Source organism: Gadus morhua, chromosome 13 (assembly GCF_902167405.1).
Source record: "Gadus morhua chromosome 13, gadMor3.0, whole genome shotgun sequence".
NCBI lineage: Eukaryota > Metazoa > Chordata > Actinopteri > Gadiformes > Gadidae > Gadus > Gadus morhua.
The window spans coordinates 7,897,992-7,915,746 of NC_044060.1; the positions used below are offsets into that span (position 1 = coordinate 7,897,992).

At 45.8% G+C, this 17,755-nt stretch overlaps 4 protein-coding genes across 4 annotated transcripts; 1 reads left to right on the plus strand and 3 right to left on the minus strand.

Moving 5' to 3' along the window:
• Nucleotides 1-2: 2 nt before the first annotated feature.
• On the minus strand, nt 3-3,197 carry slc25a20 (solute carrier family 25 member 20). The gene is made up of 10 exons (XM_030375309.1): nt 3,068-3,197; nt 2,860-2,973; nt 2,245-2,337; nt 1,954-2,081; nt 1,744-1,834; nt 1,510-1,627; nt 1,335-1,407; nt 1,101-1,210; nt 881-1,005; nt 3-578 (listed from the first exon to the last, which is right to left on the minus strand). The coding sequence occupies exons 2-10, from the start codon at nt 2,962-2,964 to the stop codon at nt 516-518; spliced, it is 906 nt and encodes a 301-aa protein (XP_030231169.1). The 5' UTR covers nt 2,965-2,973; nt 3,068-3,197; the 3' UTR covers nt 3-515.
• Nucleotides 3,198-3,381: 184 nt separating this feature from the next.
• nckipsd (NCK interacting protein with SH3 domain) lies at nt 3,382-11,108 on the minus strand. The gene is made up of 13 exons (XM_030375264.1): nt 10,761-11,108; nt 9,779-9,891; nt 9,431-9,638; nt 9,240-9,315; nt 8,338-9,002; nt 7,672-7,842; nt 7,435-7,521; nt 6,972-7,110; nt 6,783-6,863; nt 5,908-6,036; nt 5,667-5,756; nt 5,397-5,569; nt 3,382-4,891 (listed from the first exon to the last, which is right to left on the minus strand). Exons 1-13 carry the CDS (start codon nt 10,929-10,931, stop codon nt 4,655-4,657), a joined length of 2,340 nt encoding a protein of 779 aa, XP_030231124.1. The 5' UTR covers nt 10,932-11,108; the 3' UTR covers nt 3,382-4,654.
• Nucleotides 11,109-11,190: 82 nt separating this feature from the next.
• On the plus strand, nt 11,191-13,886 carry ndufaf3 (NADH:ubiquinone oxidoreductase complex assembly factor). Its single transcript, XM_030375322.1, has 5 exons — nt 11,191-11,471; nt 12,177-12,372; nt 12,625-12,691; nt 13,110-13,210; nt 13,335-13,886. Exons 1-5 carry the CDS (start codon nt 11,386-11,388, stop codon nt 13,440-13,442), a joined length of 558 nt encoding a protein of 185 aa, XP_030231182.1. The 5' UTR covers nt 11,191-11,385; the 3' UTR covers nt 13,443-13,886.
• A 360-nt stretch (nt 13,887-14,246) lies between these two features.
• LOC115557442 (rab GDP dissociation inhibitor beta) lies at nt 14,247-17,619 on the minus strand. Its single transcript, XM_030375291.1, has 11 exons — nt 17,486-17,619; nt 17,165-17,272; nt 16,964-17,063; nt 16,727-16,861; nt 16,436-16,634; nt 16,184-16,315; nt 15,900-15,999; nt 15,581-15,752; nt 15,188-15,332; nt 14,842-14,896; nt 14,247-14,689 (listed from the first exon to the last, which is right to left on the minus strand). Exons 1-11 carry the CDS (start codon nt 17,525-17,527, stop codon nt 14,543-14,545), a joined length of 1,335 nt encoding a protein of 444 aa, XP_030231151.1. The 5' UTR covers nt 17,528-17,619; the 3' UTR covers nt 14,247-14,542.
• Nucleotides 17,620-17,755: the final 136 nt, after the last annotated feature.

Below are 17,755 nucleotides of genomic sequence, written 5' to 3' on the forward strand. Positions count from 1 at the left end.
AGTACAGTTCTGTAAATGAGTTTAATTTGACATGAACAATATCAAGGCGTGATGTACAGTATGCACTTGGTGGAATGTAACCATACATTTATTGTCATTTTGAAAATTATACATAATGAACACACACACACACAATGCACCTTTTCCCTGATATTATGTACATTTATATGCAGATAGGAAAAGTAAGGCACAAGTTCGGTTCACTCCTTTCCTAATAATATAACATTTTCAAAGCAACAAAGAAGGAGTGAGAACGTTTCTGTGTGTGTGCATCTGTGTGAACAGACATATCATTGGTCTTACAATTGCCCCAATGAAAACATATTGTCTTGCAATATGTACTGTGATCACATACCATGTTTACTGCTAAAATCCTGATGAGGGCCTTTCATACCAACCCTTGATATGACTGGGGTTTGACAGTGATGATGTGTATTACTGATGTTTTTTACCTGGATGTTCCATTTTTTTTCTGTTTGGCTTCTAAGCTACGGACGAAAGGCATCCAACCTTATTCACAAGTTAGGGGCTAACCAGTTCAAAAACTTCATTGCAAACTCAAACCCAAGGAAGCAGGCCTACAGAGAGATGGAAAAAGAGGGGCAGAGAGGCAGAACAAAAGACAGATCAGTCTAGTCTCCAAGAACGTAAAACCCTGTAAGACTGTTATAAATACATGAATAAATACACAATCATAATTTAAATCGATTCTAGATTTGCTTTGATGCAAAAAAATTAATGACAAACTTATTCACTTTTACTTAATCAAATCTATTTTAAACCTGTTGTAATCGACTACAAATGTCATGCTTCATCCATGCTTTTCCCTCTTGCTCTGCAAACTACGTTCAACACATTCATTCAACGTTCAAGCACTTACTGCGTTTGCTGGGAAGGCTCGAAGCATCACGGCGGTGAAGCCTTTATAGAGAGAGCCGATCCCCTCCTCCCTGATCAGCTCCCGCAGCACGTCACGCACGCCGTTGGGGTACATCCCTTCAGCAGCTGTGGGGGGAAAAGATTCGATAGGGTTGAGGTGGACCGTTGTACCCGTTACACATTGTGCCCTGGGTGTGATGAGTCTACATTGGCAGACCTACCCGTTTGGTAGCGGGACTTGAGCACATCAGGTGGGATGGCCACGGCCCAGTTGAAGACCCCCGCCATCCCGCCGGCGAAGAGGATGCTGGGGATACTGAGCTCGTTGTGACTGTGGGGAGACAGAGGACAACAACAACAATGGGTGGGGTTACAACACAGGCTTCAACATTAACATCAATCTATTAAAATGCAGATGTAAAAAATTTAAACAGGAAGCGGGACGATCATAGCACCTCTTTCCTGCGGGCGTGAGCAGGTTCTTCAACCATTCGTAGGTCATGAAGTACATTCCACTTGCTGGCAGATCTGAGCAACAGGAAATCGAGAAATACGGTTAGGGAAATGTTTGAGGAATTCTATATATATTCCGAAGACGATCAGACTCCATGTACAAGAGTGTATCAGTACCTCTCATCAGAGTAAGGCCAGTGCCTTTGTAAATTCCTCTTATTCCATTCTGTTTGTACAGTTGTTTCACACAATCCATTGGCCCTGAATATTTCACCTCCCCAGACGCTGCCTGGATCTGTGTGTGCGCACGCAACACAAATCACACATGCATTAGCTAGTGACTTTACCCCAAACCATGAAACCACATACAAGGTGTAAAATCCCCTTTATGTTAGTACAAACGCCACTGACCTGGAGCAGACATTTGATGCGCTCTCCTGGGGCCATGATGGCGGTGGTGAAGACACCGGAGAGCATGCCTGCTGCGAAAAGCTGGGGATATCTGGGGGGAAGGAGGGCGCAAGGTGGCTTATTCATCCCACAGACGAGAGGGAGGGAGGGAGCGAGAGAGAGAGCGAGGGAATGAGAGCAAGTCGAGCCGTTAGACGACTCTTCACCTACGTGAGGATGTCGTCGGGGGTTTTCTGCTGTAACTTCTTGCCAAGGCCAAAGCCGAAGAAACAGACCGCAAACATGGGCGTCACTCCAATGATGGGGGCAGCCATGCCTTTATAGAGGCCTTTCATACCCTGTGATGGAGGGGAAACAGTGTTGAGTAGGGGCCAATGACAGCATTCAGAGAGAATAGGCCTATAGGTTACCTGTATTCAATGATCTTTTGTTAATCAGTGAATGTGTCTCTACTGCAGAAATCATTACCAAGCTGTTAGCCTGACCATATTGTATACTAACCTCTTTTGCAAGTGTCTTTCGGAAACAATCGATGGTGCCGGTGTACGCGAGTGTCTCTCCAGGTTTAGGCAGTGGCTGAGTCTGCAATCGCACCTGAGGGATGGCCGGCAGATGTACAGTAACCGACCGTTAACGTTTACAGTATTAATACAACTGATCTTGTCTTGTGATTAGGTTTGTTATGCAAGTTAAATTGTAGTTTACATACAGACAACGCCCTTTTCCTTAACCCAGTGGTGCCATATGCTTGAAATTATGAACACTGATGTAATGTTTCTGGATCAAAAGTATAAGTAATGAATTTAAAAACCCCGTTACATAACACAAGGTGCACCCTAACATGCCAATAAAGGAGTGCATATAGGTCAAAGGGCTGCCATGACTTGTAGGCCTGCTAGAATGCTAGCTATCCCTTTCTATAGGTTATTATAATAAGCTCTCCAACTATTTAATGTTTCGTTGTGCATATTGATAGAAATAGGGTAGCCTAATATCTACATTTCAAATATACGGTATGGCCGCAATTAATGCAGTTTCATATTCAGGCGCTTTGGACAAGTTATTTACTCACAATTTCAAATCATAGCATGAATGCTGCAAAACAAAACTCGTTACTTTAATGGTATCCAGCGGATGACCGGCGAACACCAGACAGACGCCCCCGAATCCTCCAGCGAAGAAGTTCTTCCCGGGACTTATTGGCTGAGCCTGCTTGGCCATAGTGGTGTTCTGAAACAGACAGTGGCAACGGAATTTAATGAATGAGCGAACTGTCGCACAACTACACCCTTTACATTAGATAGCATGGTGCAAAAGAACGAACCTGATGGGGTTTATTTTCGTGAATTCGTTCCCTTCAGCTGTCACCACTGTCGCAGCACTGCACTAGAACGACCGATACCGAAGACCTTTCACCCAAATAGCTACCCGGATGTATTAGACAGTAACACACCTGACGTGTGTGCTCCTTTTTTTGTGTCCGAGTTGGATTGGCTTGGCTGAACATTTGTGTATATCTTCAGTAAGACAGGAAATCGTACGAAATTTATTCAAATATTTCCACATGTAGCCATTACGATTTTATTGGATTCAACATATAAGGAAAATACAGTCAAATAGCTCACTCCTTGACCACGATTTGTATTGGGAAAATATAATTTTATTAGTTAAACAGTGGAAGTTCCAGGTAAACACAAAGGTGAACGCAAACACCGAACGAGCCCTCTCTCAAACATACAATGTACACAAGCAACCATGTAGGTACACACTTACTCTCACATTTAACTTTGTGAAAACTAGACAGATATCAATGTAGGGGTTTGTAATGCCACAATTAGTTTCCAAAAGAAAATGCTATATCAAGGACAAAAATAAGTTAAGTCGATTTAAGGAGTGATTGACACAATACTAGGAGGTATTAGAAAATATAGAGATAACAGATATGTACAATTGTAACTCTAGCTGATGCATTTATCCGTAAGATGTATCACATTTCCCATCATATTATCTAAAACAGGACCTCTACCAATGAATGATGTCAGATATGATCTAATTGCTGAAGCAGTTCAGTCTGCAGAGGTGGTGCTGTAACAAATGTTCTGGCTTTATTGTCATTATTCATATATAATTCAAGTAATTACAATTGAATCCTGTGTTGTGTACCACATATTATTCATAGATGAAAACACAGGGTTCTCCAATGATTGCTTGGGCATTATAACTCATGTCATCGAAAGCTTGGCATCCAAATCTCTTTTAGAAAGCAATGGTAGTTGCTGGTTGCCGTGACTGCCAATATTAAATAGGTCATGGCAGAGTTAGTATGAGTTAGTAGTAAGCAGCCTTATTGCAGCAGTTCCACATTAATAAAAAATGAAGAAAATATCTTCCTTACATCAACTATCAAAAACTTAATATCCAATTCTTTCCCATGCTGTTCAGAAGCAATTATCCAACTGTGTGGGTAAACTCTCAAAAGCTTTCATTGCAATTCATTTGACACATTATATAACATATTTTCTATTTTAGCTTTTCAGCTCAAGCATACAGTACTCTATTAAGACAACGAGGCTCTAAAATATCACTTTCCAATAAAGAGAGCCATTCAAGCATTTGCACGATGGATGCAACATATTATTCATCTCCAATTATCCTCCAGTTATTCAGCATTCACTTTTTTCCTATCAAGCGGGAAAATTGCGAACCATACATTTTTTTTGCGAATCCAGCCATCACAAGCGATGTGCCGATGTAAGCCGCCTTGGGACAGGACAAATTGGCAAAAACAAAATATAAAATTGATCCACCATTACATTAGCTCTATTTTTCTTTCTGTATTCCGGATGGATCGTACGACCTGATGCGATAAACAGAGCAGGCTGGCGGGTCGGGTGCAACGATGGCGATGTGGTTACTTGTGGCTCTCACTGAGCTGGGGGAACTCCCTGTAAATCTCCTGCACGATTAGCTTATCCATCTGTTTCGCCGTGGCGCCGCCGTCGACCGAGTCCCCCTCCTCGTCCTCGTCCTCCTCCTCTCCCAGAATCCTCTGCAACGCCCCCTGCAGGTCGGGCAGCCGGTGGCGGTGCTCCAGGTAGTCGGTTGAGCGCATGATGGAGTGCATGAGGGAGAGGTACTCCATCCTCACCTGCCGAGAGGAAGAGAGGCATGGATAAAGCATGAGGCGCGCGTTTGGCTCACAGAATCAAATCAAAACAAGCTGACGTCATGCAAGCTTCCTGGAATGGGCCGGGTTCGGGAGTTCTTAGCTGGGAAATGAGTTGCTGAGGGACTGGAAAAATAAGTGCTGCGCAGGCAGATCTCCAAAATAAACAGGAACGGCTCATCAGAAGGGAAAGCTAGTAGATCCTTCTTTTTTATATATATAATGCATTATAGGAAATCACCAAAAATATCATTCAACACAAGATCAGATCACACCGAGAGCTAGGACACGGGGTCCACCAATGAGAAGAAGAGTCTGGGCCGCGAAGGGCATCCAAGCCTTAGAGGCAGTGGGAGCCAGAATTCGTTAGTGTGGTAGAGGTGGTGACGGATCAGAGATGTGATGTGGGTGGGCGGGCGTGTTGTAAATATGTTGCAAGACATGTAAACATAGAAGCGGTGAGCTGGTTGTGTTGACCCCGGCTCACCTTGTCTCCGGGGGAGAGGTCAGATATCTGTCGGACGGCGATGTCAATCATCACCATCATGTCAGTGCGGTAGAAGATGTCCGCCGACTCCCGGCTGGCGAACACATCCTGCAGGAACTTGAGGACGGAATGCGGGGCAGGTGGGGTGTGTTTGAATACACACACGGGGTCGTCTGCGGAGGCAATCGGCGAGTATATGTGAGAGGGATGGTGAGTAGAAATATGCGTGAATGACGTACGGAAATGATGTCACAATGTTTTGCCTCTTACCGCCTCGGTTTAAAAGCAGCAGTACTTTTTCCGAAAGTACTTTCACATTTTTCTTCATCAACTCCTGCATTATCACATTGGCACTAGGCACTGGGAGAAAAAGTATAATTGAAGATTCATTTAATTAAATTGAAGACTCACAGAAATCTCACATAAAACAACCAAAAACGATCTCCAGGCTCAATCGCTGCTATTCAAAGAACCAGATACTTCAGTAGAGTGCCACGGAGGCAGGCCGCACCGGTTTGGTGGAGGTTGAAGGCCAGCAGGAGGTTCAGGAAGAGGTCAGGGAGCTGCTCCGTGGGGTCAGAGGGCACCCCCTCCTCCACCACGGTCAACAGGAACTCCACAAACTCAGCATTCAGATGTTCTGTTGAAGAGGGGAAACCGTTCAAACAGAATGCATCAAGATATGTATATTTCAGGATGGGGATGATAAGTCCATCCATCTAAATTATTCATGATCGGAGGTAGTCACAAGGCAGTCACGTGATTTTTTTTTTTTCACAATGGTCATTGTCATGTGATTTGGTGGAACGACCTCGTTTTAGTAGGAGAAGTTCAGGCCAGGAGATAAAGACATTTGCAGCCTTTGACGCAGCCCTCGAGCAGTACTGTCTGAGCTGCCATTTTGAATGACAACCAATTCTGTGTCAGCCATGACCAAACATGGTAATGTTTTAGGATCTAACGTGTCAATGAACACGGTGTGATAAGACACAAACGAGTACACTTTTTTGCCATAATTATTATGGCTTCCTTTTTATACGAAATAAATAATGCATGCCTTATGAAAATAAATAATGCGGAACACGTTTTGAATAAGCTGCCGTTTGTATTTTGAGTGGCGCCTAAATCATGAACCGCTATATCGACGTCCCAAGACGGCACTAGTACACTTCGGTGTATAAATAGATGCAATATTAATAGAGGCTTCAGTAGTAAAAAGCAGAAGACGGCAAATGCAAATGCCCAAGTCATCTTTCTGTTAAGAGTATGCTGCACAATTTTTTTTGATCAACGTTTTTTTTTAAATCTAGAGCATTGGTTCATTGAACATTGATGACTTCAAATCCCTCTCCCTAATGTTTACATACAACTGTTGTGTGTCCATACCATAGTGATGATATGGCACTTGCTCGCCCATAGAGAAGATCATGGAAAGTACCAACGCTGTGTAACACATCTTCTGATGCTCTGAGGAGAGGAGAAACGTATCAACGACGATATACAACAGAGACATTCATCCATGCAGGAGGGTTGCCCGTGAAAGCGTGGATCCCATTCCAAGTACGGTCTAGTCACCCTGTGTGGGGCTCTGCAGGTCCCTGGCCAGCTCCATGGGCAGGATGGAGTTCAGCAGGGTGGAGATGAGGCAGGCGTCCAGGCTACAGATGGCCCCGAACACCTTGAGGAGCAGCAGGCGCAGGGACACACGGTGCTCCTGGACGCGCACACACACACACACACACACACACACACACACACACACACACACACACACACACACACACACACACACACACACACACACACACACACACACACACACACACACACACACGTAAATTTAGTAACCAAAGCATTTTGCTATTTTATTCCAAAAGATGCAACACAGCATTGCAAACCCGTGTTATAAAAATGTAATCAAATCTGTTCGTTTTATTCTGTTATGTAACATATAAAAGAATATAAAAACACATCTCGATGCAGTTGAATGACTCCAAAAAGGGCGATGTTGTACGACAGACCGAGGCGGACCGTTTACCATCTGATAATATGACACTAGTGAAAGAACCGGCTCCGAGTGGTTCCCCTTGCACATCCTCTTGCACACCTCTGGATCCGCATCAGTCTGCATGGGGGGGAAGTCACACCGCTTTAGTTCTCCATAGCAACACATAGAAAAAAAAACAACGTCATCAGTAAAACAATACAACCACCAATTAAACAGTGAATGCTTATAAGCCGGTCACGACCCCGGCGTGTTGTGTGCGACGTGTACCAATATCTTGAGGAGTTCCTCCAGGTAGCAGGAGATGAGTGCGTGGTCCTCGTGGAGCGCCCAGCTGCGCTGCTGGGAGTCGTCGGTGTGACGGGCCAGGTCGCTGAAGATCACCTCCAGGCGCTGCTCGTCGTGGCACACCTGGCCCTGGGGCAGCGCTGCGCTCTGGTCCTGCAGAAACAGACACGGCCGCTCAAACAGGGGACACCGGTATGGAGAGCACACAACCCTGCTGGTTGACTGAGCATACATTAGGGCTGGGCAAATAATCGAGTTCAAACCGACATCGCAATGTTATACAAGGTGTTCTGCAAATCGCGAAGCCTGCGACTAAAAATAAATTAACTTGTTCATTTAAAAAAAAAAAAAATTAACTTTTTTTCATGCATCAATTCATCTCAACACATAGGCCTGGAGAGCAGTTTATACGTTGACTGCTTCCGATGTTGTGTTGGTCATACTATAGAATGATTTATTGCATGTTAAGTGAATAATACAGAACATAAGGAACTTTAAAAAGATAAAATCGCGTACTAAATCGCAATATTGGTCGAAATAATCGCAATTTCGGTTATTTCCCCGTGTTGTCAAAATGAAATCTGTAGCGCGCTGTGAACCCATGCCAGGCCGGCGCGGTTCCGGCGCGGTGCGAGGCGCGGCTCTGACCTTGCTCTCCACCAGCGACATCAGGACCTTCTCCAGGGCGGCGGACGACCGCGGCAGGGTGGTCTGCAGGTGGCCAACCACCACGCCCACGGCCACGCGCGACAGCTCGTAGCTCAGGCCCGTGTTCTTCCGCACCAGCTCGATCAGCTCGGCCCCCGTCGTCATGGGGACGGGCTCGGAGGCGCCGGGGCTGCCGGGGGGGCTCTCGGCGATGGAGGGGGGGGCGATGGGCCATTCGCTCTCGGGCTGGTCCTCCGTGGGCTGGGCGGTGGGGGGCTGGGGGGAAGAGGCCTTGGGGGTGGAGGGCTTGGGGGTGGAAGGCTGGGGGGTCGAGGCCTGGGGGGTCGAGGCCTGGGGGGTGGTGGGCTGGGGGGTCGAGGCCTGGGGGGTGGTGGGCTGGGGGGACGGGGGCTGAGGGGCCGGGCTCTTCCTGGCGGGAGCCGGCTGGGGGGGTCCGTCCAGGGCCGGGGTCTCGAGAGCCGGCAGGGCGGGCTTCACGCGGCTCGGCACGGGGGGAGGAGGGGTGCTGCCGGCGACACTGGGCAGGCTCACGTCAGACGAGACCACCGAGTGGGAGGAGCCAGAGTTAAGAGAGGCGGAGCTTATGGAGAGGGAGGGGCAAGGGGACGGCGGAAGAGAGGACACCCTGGAGGGAACATCTGGTTCTGCGGAGAGGAGAGGGAACAGACTCAGACCGGAGGGTGGGGGGGGGGGGGGGGGGGGTAGTTTGTCCTCCGGTTACACTCCCTTAATAAACAGCAACCTCAAGCTGCCTAAGAATAGCATGCTTCTTAAGCCTATACAGTAGCAGCAGGTAACAAGAGACTTGTAACAACCCCCCCGTCATCCCATAATCAATCCCATTTCCATGACCCGATCACAGATCACTCGCTCGGTCTGACCTGGGCGTCGGCCGGCGAGCTGCTTCTCGGAAGGGGGCGGAGTCACGGGGGCGGCCCGTCGCACCTGCGGTGGGACCTGCAGCGTGCGACACAAAGATCGGTTATCGCGACGCAAGTCAACGGCAATCGACAAAGCGTCCGTACGCCGCTCAGTGCGTTCGACTGTGCACGTGACATAGAGGGTCTAGTACATAAAAGCCTTGGTCTGCTTGCATGTTGTCCAGGCTCCCTGACAGCGGCACGCTGCCCTGGCGCCCATAGCCCGGGTTGAGGCCGTTGGGCGGCTGAGGGGATTGGCTGAGGGAGATCTCACTGTTGGAGGACGGGAGGCCCTGCTTGTGACAGGATGGCACCGGGCTTCGTCGGGCCAGAGTCTCTTTCCTGTGGTGGATCAGCTTTCTGTAAGAGAAGGATGAGGGACTGTCATTTTTTTAATGGGAGGACGGTGTCTGTTTCATTCATTGTTTCACTTTTATCTCTGGTGCGTCAGGGACAGGTTTTTCGCTGAAAGGGCAGATTATCCGGATCTGGGGACTCACTGTAGCACATCTCGTTGCTCCAAATTATATTTGCCTTCGTTTTTCATGGCCACATTATGGACGCCTTCGATGGCTCTGTCGATGGACTGCAACACATCATCCTTCTCTGGAGCCTATGGAACAATCCCCATGAGCAAGCGTGAATATTTAACATCATGGCATGAATAATTTCATAACTGGAGTGGAAACAAAGAGGAACATATTTTTGCCTTGGGGGCATAAAGGACTCACACAGGCTACCAACCGACAAAATCCTGCAAATAATGTATCGATTCAGACTTGGAAAAAAAAAAATGCTTTCAAAAGATTCACAACCTAGAAAAACAACAGGAGAATGCATTCACAGCCTGGTCTGAGTCATCTTCCATTAGTATTGCAATCATGTCGCTAAACTCAAGTTCGAACTGGTTTTAAGTTTGGGTGGTGAAAAGAATGAGCACGTCTGCTCACAAAACGTGGGTCTGTAAGCTCAAGGCAAAACCACATTAGGCATGATGAACATCGCTACCTTTATTAGACGATTGTGACATGTTATGGTGGTTGCGTAATAAACATTTGCATGCACAAATCCATATCGTTTGGATGCAATTAACGGAACTGGTTCTGCCTCTTCCTTCTGGGACTTTCGCAGTAATGACAGACGTATTGCCCCTGACACGGCCGCACGGCTAGAGATGCATTCACAATCCACGGATGTCGCAGCTAACAACTCATGCCGGCTTTTTGCATAAGGCCATAAACCCCATAGTGTACCCAGCTATAGTTTGATATTTCAAATTACATTAGGGCATTCATGACGTTGTTATAGATCCGGATATGTATTCCCAACACTCAAATCAAACTTATAGGGCCTGCTGCGTACAGATATTGCGCTGTCCAGACCAATGTGCGAGGATGTGATACATATAAGTGCAATCTAAGGTGTGCACAAAACACTCCCTTCACTGTAAATGTATGTTTGGTTGCTGTCTTATATCCTTACCTGGATTTTTTCAATGTAAGACGCCGGGATGTACCCGGTCTCGCCAGTGCTGCAGCGCGACCCGAGCCACCAGTGTTTATTGCTTCTTTCAAGGATTAGAAAGCTTTCTTCAGCAGCGAAATGAAGCGAGTTGGGCTCCGTGGGTCGAAAAGCATACAGGGAGCGATACATCTTTACCAAATTAATCCAATCCAATGTTTCACGGCATATGGCGATTTGGTAAAAGTATCCAGTGTCTTTATTTTCCCCTGGAGATCCGATTTAAAGGGAGTATTCACTGCATGGCCTGATCGCTGCGTCTATTTACAACGGCGGTCTGCCTCTGCCTTGCAACCCTGCCCAATAAAAACCGCAGGGGGCGCACGTCAGGAGTACGCCCCCTAGGTAGCTTAATCGATGCCAGATAATAACTTCACAACATCTTTTTGTATGGCTAAATACGACGCGTTCGACATTTGAAATTCACAAGGGAATAATAAAATAAAGTTAAATTTTACCGGAAAAACACTGAGTTTATTTGAAAAAAGGACAATGTTTCCTTCGGCTGGAAAAGTGCGCCTGGTGTCACACATAATGTCTTCCCCTTCCCCATTGCGTTACAACCGGTTACAACATCCCCATCAATATGGCCAGCGTGATGTGTGCCAGACTTCTCCAGAGATCAGCACGGGGATTTAATTTATCCACACGGACAACCACTGCTTTTTCAAGGTACCTTCTGTTTCTTTTATTATTACCGTAGTGTCCGGCCAGAGAGTGACGCGTTGTCTGCGTGTCCAAATGTCCTTGCAGCACCACATGCCTTCCGTAGGAGTTATGTTATTGACTTTCAGTGGAACACAGAAGGTTATAATTTAAGGCATCCCCTTGGAAAATAGAATTTACCTTATGGTTTGTTTTATGGTTCAGATAAGACATATGTTCCCTTTACCTTGTGTTATTTTATTGTGTATTTATTTATTTTACGAGCCATATGCTTAGCGTTATCATGCAAATTCTAGATGAACAATGATATCATTGTGATCTCGGAGGCTGAGAGGCACTAATGAAATGGCCATGGTTAATAGGGCAAGCACACAATAGTTCACGTTCTTAGTACACTGGGTCTTGTGAGGTCCTAACAGTGGTCTGTTTGATAACAAGAAGCTTTCCTTCAGCTTGACTTGACACTATACGTTATATATACTATATCTTCACTGCTGCACCTCACATTACGTCTTAGCTCTCCAAAATAATAATATCACTTATTTCAAAATGTTTTATTATGATAAGCCTACATGCTAACTGCCTTTTTAGATTTCTGTCATTGATATTTCCATCCATTGCCATGCGCTACATAATGGCCCATTCTTCTTTAATTGTCCGTTGTGCTGACTAACAGAGTCTTCTTCGTGCATCATGTGTTGTGTCTCCTAGTCCCTTCCAGTGTCGGGCCCACCGGCTGGGCCCCGGCGATGACGAGCTGTACCAGCGCACCACGGTGTCAATCATGCAGAAGGAGCCTGGCGCCTCCATTATGATCCACGGCTACAGCACTAGAGGGTTCAACATAGACGACAACAAGGTGTACGGGCCCTGTGCTCTGCTGCCGCCCGCCATCCTGCAGTGGAACGTACGCACTGGGTTTTAATGATCCCTGGTCGTCCTGGTGGAAACATGCGCCATGTACCCCTTTGGTCGTTGCTGACATCCATTTGGTTCCTGACGATTTATTGTAACGTTTTCACTGCAGTCAGCACCTTGGTTCGAAGGTCGTCCAAAGAACCTTTGCACTTTTTTTATTGTAGTGGTTTTGATTTCAAATGTCTGTCCGTCTGTCTGTTTATTGTACTGGTTTTGATTTCAAATGTCTGTCTGTCTGCAGGTTGGCGGCCACGAAGACATCTCTGAGGAAAGCGTCTCCCTCTTCCACCTGCTTGAACCAAGGATAGGTATAACAGCTGTCTACCGCAGAATACAAAAACATCCATTGATACATGCCAAAGTTGACCCTCTCCACCAAGTGGTTTTAATTTCAGGCAACCCAAATATAAATGTTTGCCATACTTGACAATCTGGGCGATGAGACTTACTTAGCCAGTTTATCAAGAGATTGTTCTGGAGCCCGAGCATTTTCTTTATCCCTTGAGTAGCAGCATGGAGTCAGTAGTTCAATAGAGTATTTTATAAGGCTTTCCATAACCAGGCCGTGGCACAATAATTAGGGAACATCGGTTTACACCCCATTCATACAGGCAGAGGAAGCTAGCTCCCCACTGGATAAGATTGTGACAGTGTCTAATGAGTACAGCTTGAGCTTGTTTTTGCATTGAATTGCCTCAATTGAATAATGCCTCCCAATTCACACAGAGATGCTGATACTGGGAACAGGTTCTCGAACGGAAAGAATCAACCCTAAAGTCCTCGCCTTGCTGAAGAAGAAAGGCATCGCTGTGGAGGTCCAAGACACGGTAATGAATCGCCAGCATGCCCTCAAAATATCAAAATATTCCATAAAGCAAAATATAGTTCAGTGGTAACGCCGCCGTAGCTCCTCTCGTCTGACTAGCATCCCTTCTCTCTTTTGTGCTCCAGGCAAACGCTTGCGCCACCTTCAACTTCATGATGAGCGAGGGTCGGCTGGTGGCCGCGGGTCTGATCCCGCCGTCCGTCAGCAAAGCTCTGGAAGTACATGAGGAGTAGCGACCACAAATGACTGATTCATTACAGATCTTCTCAGAGGGATTCAAACCAATGACCGTCCCTTGCTATATCGGAAACCGTTCCGTGACTACCACTTCCAGGGGCCGAGGAATGCAACATCATATTCTGCATTCATTATTACAAACAAGGCTGTCTACATATAGTCCTCCTGAATATCAGTTGATATGTAAATTAAATTTAAAATCAGCTGTGACATCTGAGTTTAGATGTTACAATGTCGATTCTGTATAGTTGGCTTCTCTTAAGTAAGGACTACAAATGTGTACATGAGTAGTTCTGTTTTATGTGTGGTGCTGTCATGTGAAACGACCACATGTAGATGAATGTTATTTGTAAGAGGATCACTGTGTTTCAGGGAAGTGTGTTCGAATATATTTAAGTATATTATTTACTGTGTATATTTATAAAAAAAGACTGACAACATCGTGTGTTTTATAAAAATCGAGTGGAATGAAAACCAAAATGGAAAGTTAAAAGAAAGCACAGCAAATGTTTCATTACATTACAAACATGGTGGGTGTCTGGACTGTGTCTGGACTAAGCCCTCTTATCTCAAGCCCTTGTTGGCAGTACAGTTTGGAATCCTATCCTGATCGGTCCTTCGAGAAGCCATAAGCCTTATAGACGCATCTACCCATAAATCCCTAGACATCGCAGGGATTCGTCTTTAATCCACTCTTTCGATGCGCTTTAATCAGTGTGCATTGTTTGGGCCCACACACATTTGGTAAAGAAACACACTGACATGTCTTCAAATCTTATGTAAAAGTATGTCTTGAGATGTTTATAGGACAGTATGTTTTTATTCACTCAAATCCAGAGGTGCACATTTATAAAAACAATGTTGCCCCAGGCAATTACTTTGCTGTGGCTGCCATCTCTCTATGCTCCACTACAAAACAGACTCAACACCCTGCACTTATCATCTGTATTACAAAACACACTCTTCAAAACCTGTACTTATCAGCTGTATTACAAATCACACTCCTCAAAACCTGGCACATATCAGCTGTATCAAAAAAGACTCTTCAAAACCTTCCACAAATCCTCTAACACAAAACTTAATAGAAAAAAAGTGATCAGTTTTCTTCTGAGTCTTCAGGCGTTTCTCTGCGTGCCTCAGCAAAGCAGAACTCTGTGCCTGTGATTCTGTGATACATATCTTTGATGTCTTCGAACTCCGTCTCAAAATCTGTTGTGGCATCATACGAGCGGGTTACAAATATCTAAAAAAGTATACAAAGAAGACATAAATGATTAACACTGACGTTGACACACACTGAGTGTGTGTGTGGTCAGACAGCATTACTTTTCTAAATGTATAAGATATTATCCGTCACCCAAGCAGGTTCCGGTACCCAGAACGCTCCGTTCATACCTGGCTCTTTGCTCCGTCCTCTGAGGGTACCACAAGGTTTTTAATGGAAACAAACCTGTAAACAAATGTGAATCATCAGTAGTCAATGTCTTTATGTTAACACTATTCATTTCATAGAAATGCACTATTTAAAATCTGAATGGCCGAACAATCTGAAAGTGAGGACAGTATCAGAAAAGCCAGGGAAGGCCACGTGACATAACTCAACCTGAATTACTTTGTGTTGGAAAAACACAGACCAATGCTGTCCTAATACTGTGTTTAACGTGGGGTTGCATTGGCCACGCATTATAATATCAAGAGTAACACGCATTGACAAAGTAAGATGAAACGTTGCATCGAATACTTTTGCAGGATGGGCTGCAGAAGTTCCAGTGCAGGTTGGACCTCCCTCTCTGGGTTGCTGGTTTCTATGGTTGTAATCACCGTGGCGATGTACATCCCCTCTGAAGCCACATTGTGGGTGCAAGATACCATCGATATGGAGACATCTTAGAGAGAGGAGAGAAGAGGTTTCCGCTGTGGTTCACGTTTTGTGCCAGAATGATCTACTCTCACTTGAAGTTGTAATACAGCACAGCACACCAAAATAGAAAATCCCAAGATGTGAAAACATTGCTAGTAGAATATAGTATGGTTCAGTGTGTTTGTGTGTGCTCGTGTTTGCTTGTGTGTGTGTGTGTGTGTGGGGGGGGGGGGTTGTGTGTGTGTGTACATGTGAGTGTGTGTGCGTGTTTACCCGACTTCCTGTGGAGCTGTGCTTGAGGGATGATGATGTGACACGAGCTGGCCTCCTGGGTGTGTTTGATTGGGTGGTTCAGTATGCAGATGACTCGTATGACTCGGCCCACCCTCTTCACGCTGTGGGGCACGTAGCTGGCCCCGCAGATCAACTGCTGACAGCGGAACAGCTGGAGCAGACACAGAATTATTATTATAATTATTATAATTCGAATAATTGTTTTCTGTTACATTCAATACAGCTGAACACTATCTCCCATTTGTTTCTACGTAGCAGTTGTTGCTATTACTATTATTATTATTTATTTTTTACATACGTCTCCTTGAGATTTCACCCCTGCAACTTTTCCGTCTTCGATGACGATTTCGTCCACCAGCCTGTTCACCATGTAGGTCCCCCCATGTTCAGCACTCAGTCTGCAGCACACAGGGGTACCGTGCACAAACGTCTTCACATCCATGTATAGATAGACTATACAGTATAAACAGGTTAACTATACCCTATGGGTAGACCTTGTTTTAACATACTGTGAAATGTATTGCATTTGTGTGTGTGTGAGAGATGTTCCTCTCCGTGTAATGAACAAGTGTGTGGCAGGACCTTGCGAAGCCCTGGGGTAGTTCCCCCAGCCCGTTGACCGGGTACAGGTAGGGGCTGCTTTTGACTCGGGCCATGGACTCCAGGTACACCCTTATCCGCTTGATGCTCTCCGTGCAGGGCTGGTCTAAGGAACTACATGGAGGAAATAGAACAGAGTGGACATTTTCAAACGCAAAACTTCAAACCTTGGTTTGCTACTCAAGGGATTGGTCAGTTTTTGTGTATTTGCGTTGGGAGTTCAGTATTACTGACTCCTCACTGTGCTGCAACGCCATGGCGTGGACGGCGAACTCCATGACCTCCGGCCCCAGGTCAAAGTGCTTGAAGAGGTCTCGCGTGGTGGTTTCCTTGGGGTTGATGTCCTGGTGCGTCCGATGATCGCCAACTTCAAAGTTCAGGATGAAGTGGAGAAGCTTCCGGAATCTCCGCTTGTCAAACATGCCCAACAGATCTGTAATGATGAACACAACCTCGATATATCAGTGTGGAGGATCGGGACTCCTCCTGCTTTTTTAGTCATGAATTCAGACGAGAAGGTGACACCTGAATGAAGGGCGTCTTCTTCGGTGGCCGGCACTGTGTGGACTCTGCCTGCTCTGTAAACATAACTTCCTTCGATCACTTTGAAGTCCAGGTACCGCATGACATCTGTGTGTACCAGTAGTTGGATCATTGGACCTGACCGGGAACACAAAAACGAGAAGCATTAACCAACGCCTTAAAGTTAAGATAATGCAAACTTGACAGAGCTGCACTATGGGTGTTGCCTCCTATTCCCACCATTCACAAGGAAGAATTTAGGGATGAGGTCGACATTCCAGTCTTTCCCCCGTCCCATGGATGGAGATGGGGGATTTGGACACTTGAACCTCTTGTACAGCTGTGGGTTTAGATCATAGACATTGCATCACTGGTCAATAGAGACAGCACATAATATCTGACGTTGTTTGTTGGTTCATTTGTTTGTTGCTGAACACACACCTGTTCCAGGGGGGTAATGGAAGCGATCTCTCCACCAAAGTATGGATTCTTATCAATGTGAAGAACTCTTTTACCATGCATTGACAATATAGACGAGAGGATACATTCCTGAGAGAGAGAGAGAAAGAGAGAGAGAGAGAGAGAGAGAGAGAGAGAGAGAGAGAGAGAGAGAGAGAGAGAGAGAGAGAGAGAGAGAGAGAGAGAGAGAGAGAGAGAGAGAGAGAAAGAGAGAGATGTTTATGAGTGACGCAAGATATTAAATTAGTTTAAAGAATATGTGATTTTACTAATGATGATAACTATGCTGAAGGGTGTTCTTACCTTAAGGCCGGTTCCAAGAACAATGATGTCATACTCCTGCATTGTAACAAAGCGAGTCCCTAGTCCAACAGATCCACTGTCTGTCTAATACCTTTGCTAGTTGGAGATGTGGAGGGGATAATAGCTGAGAGGAAATGCTGTGCGTACCTATTTATAATAATCTTCTTAAGATGGACATCCCAGACGGTGTATCCTATTGTGTGTGTGTGTGTGTGTGTGTGTGTGTGTGTGTGTGTGTGTGTGTGTGTGTGTGTGTGTGTGTGTGTGTGT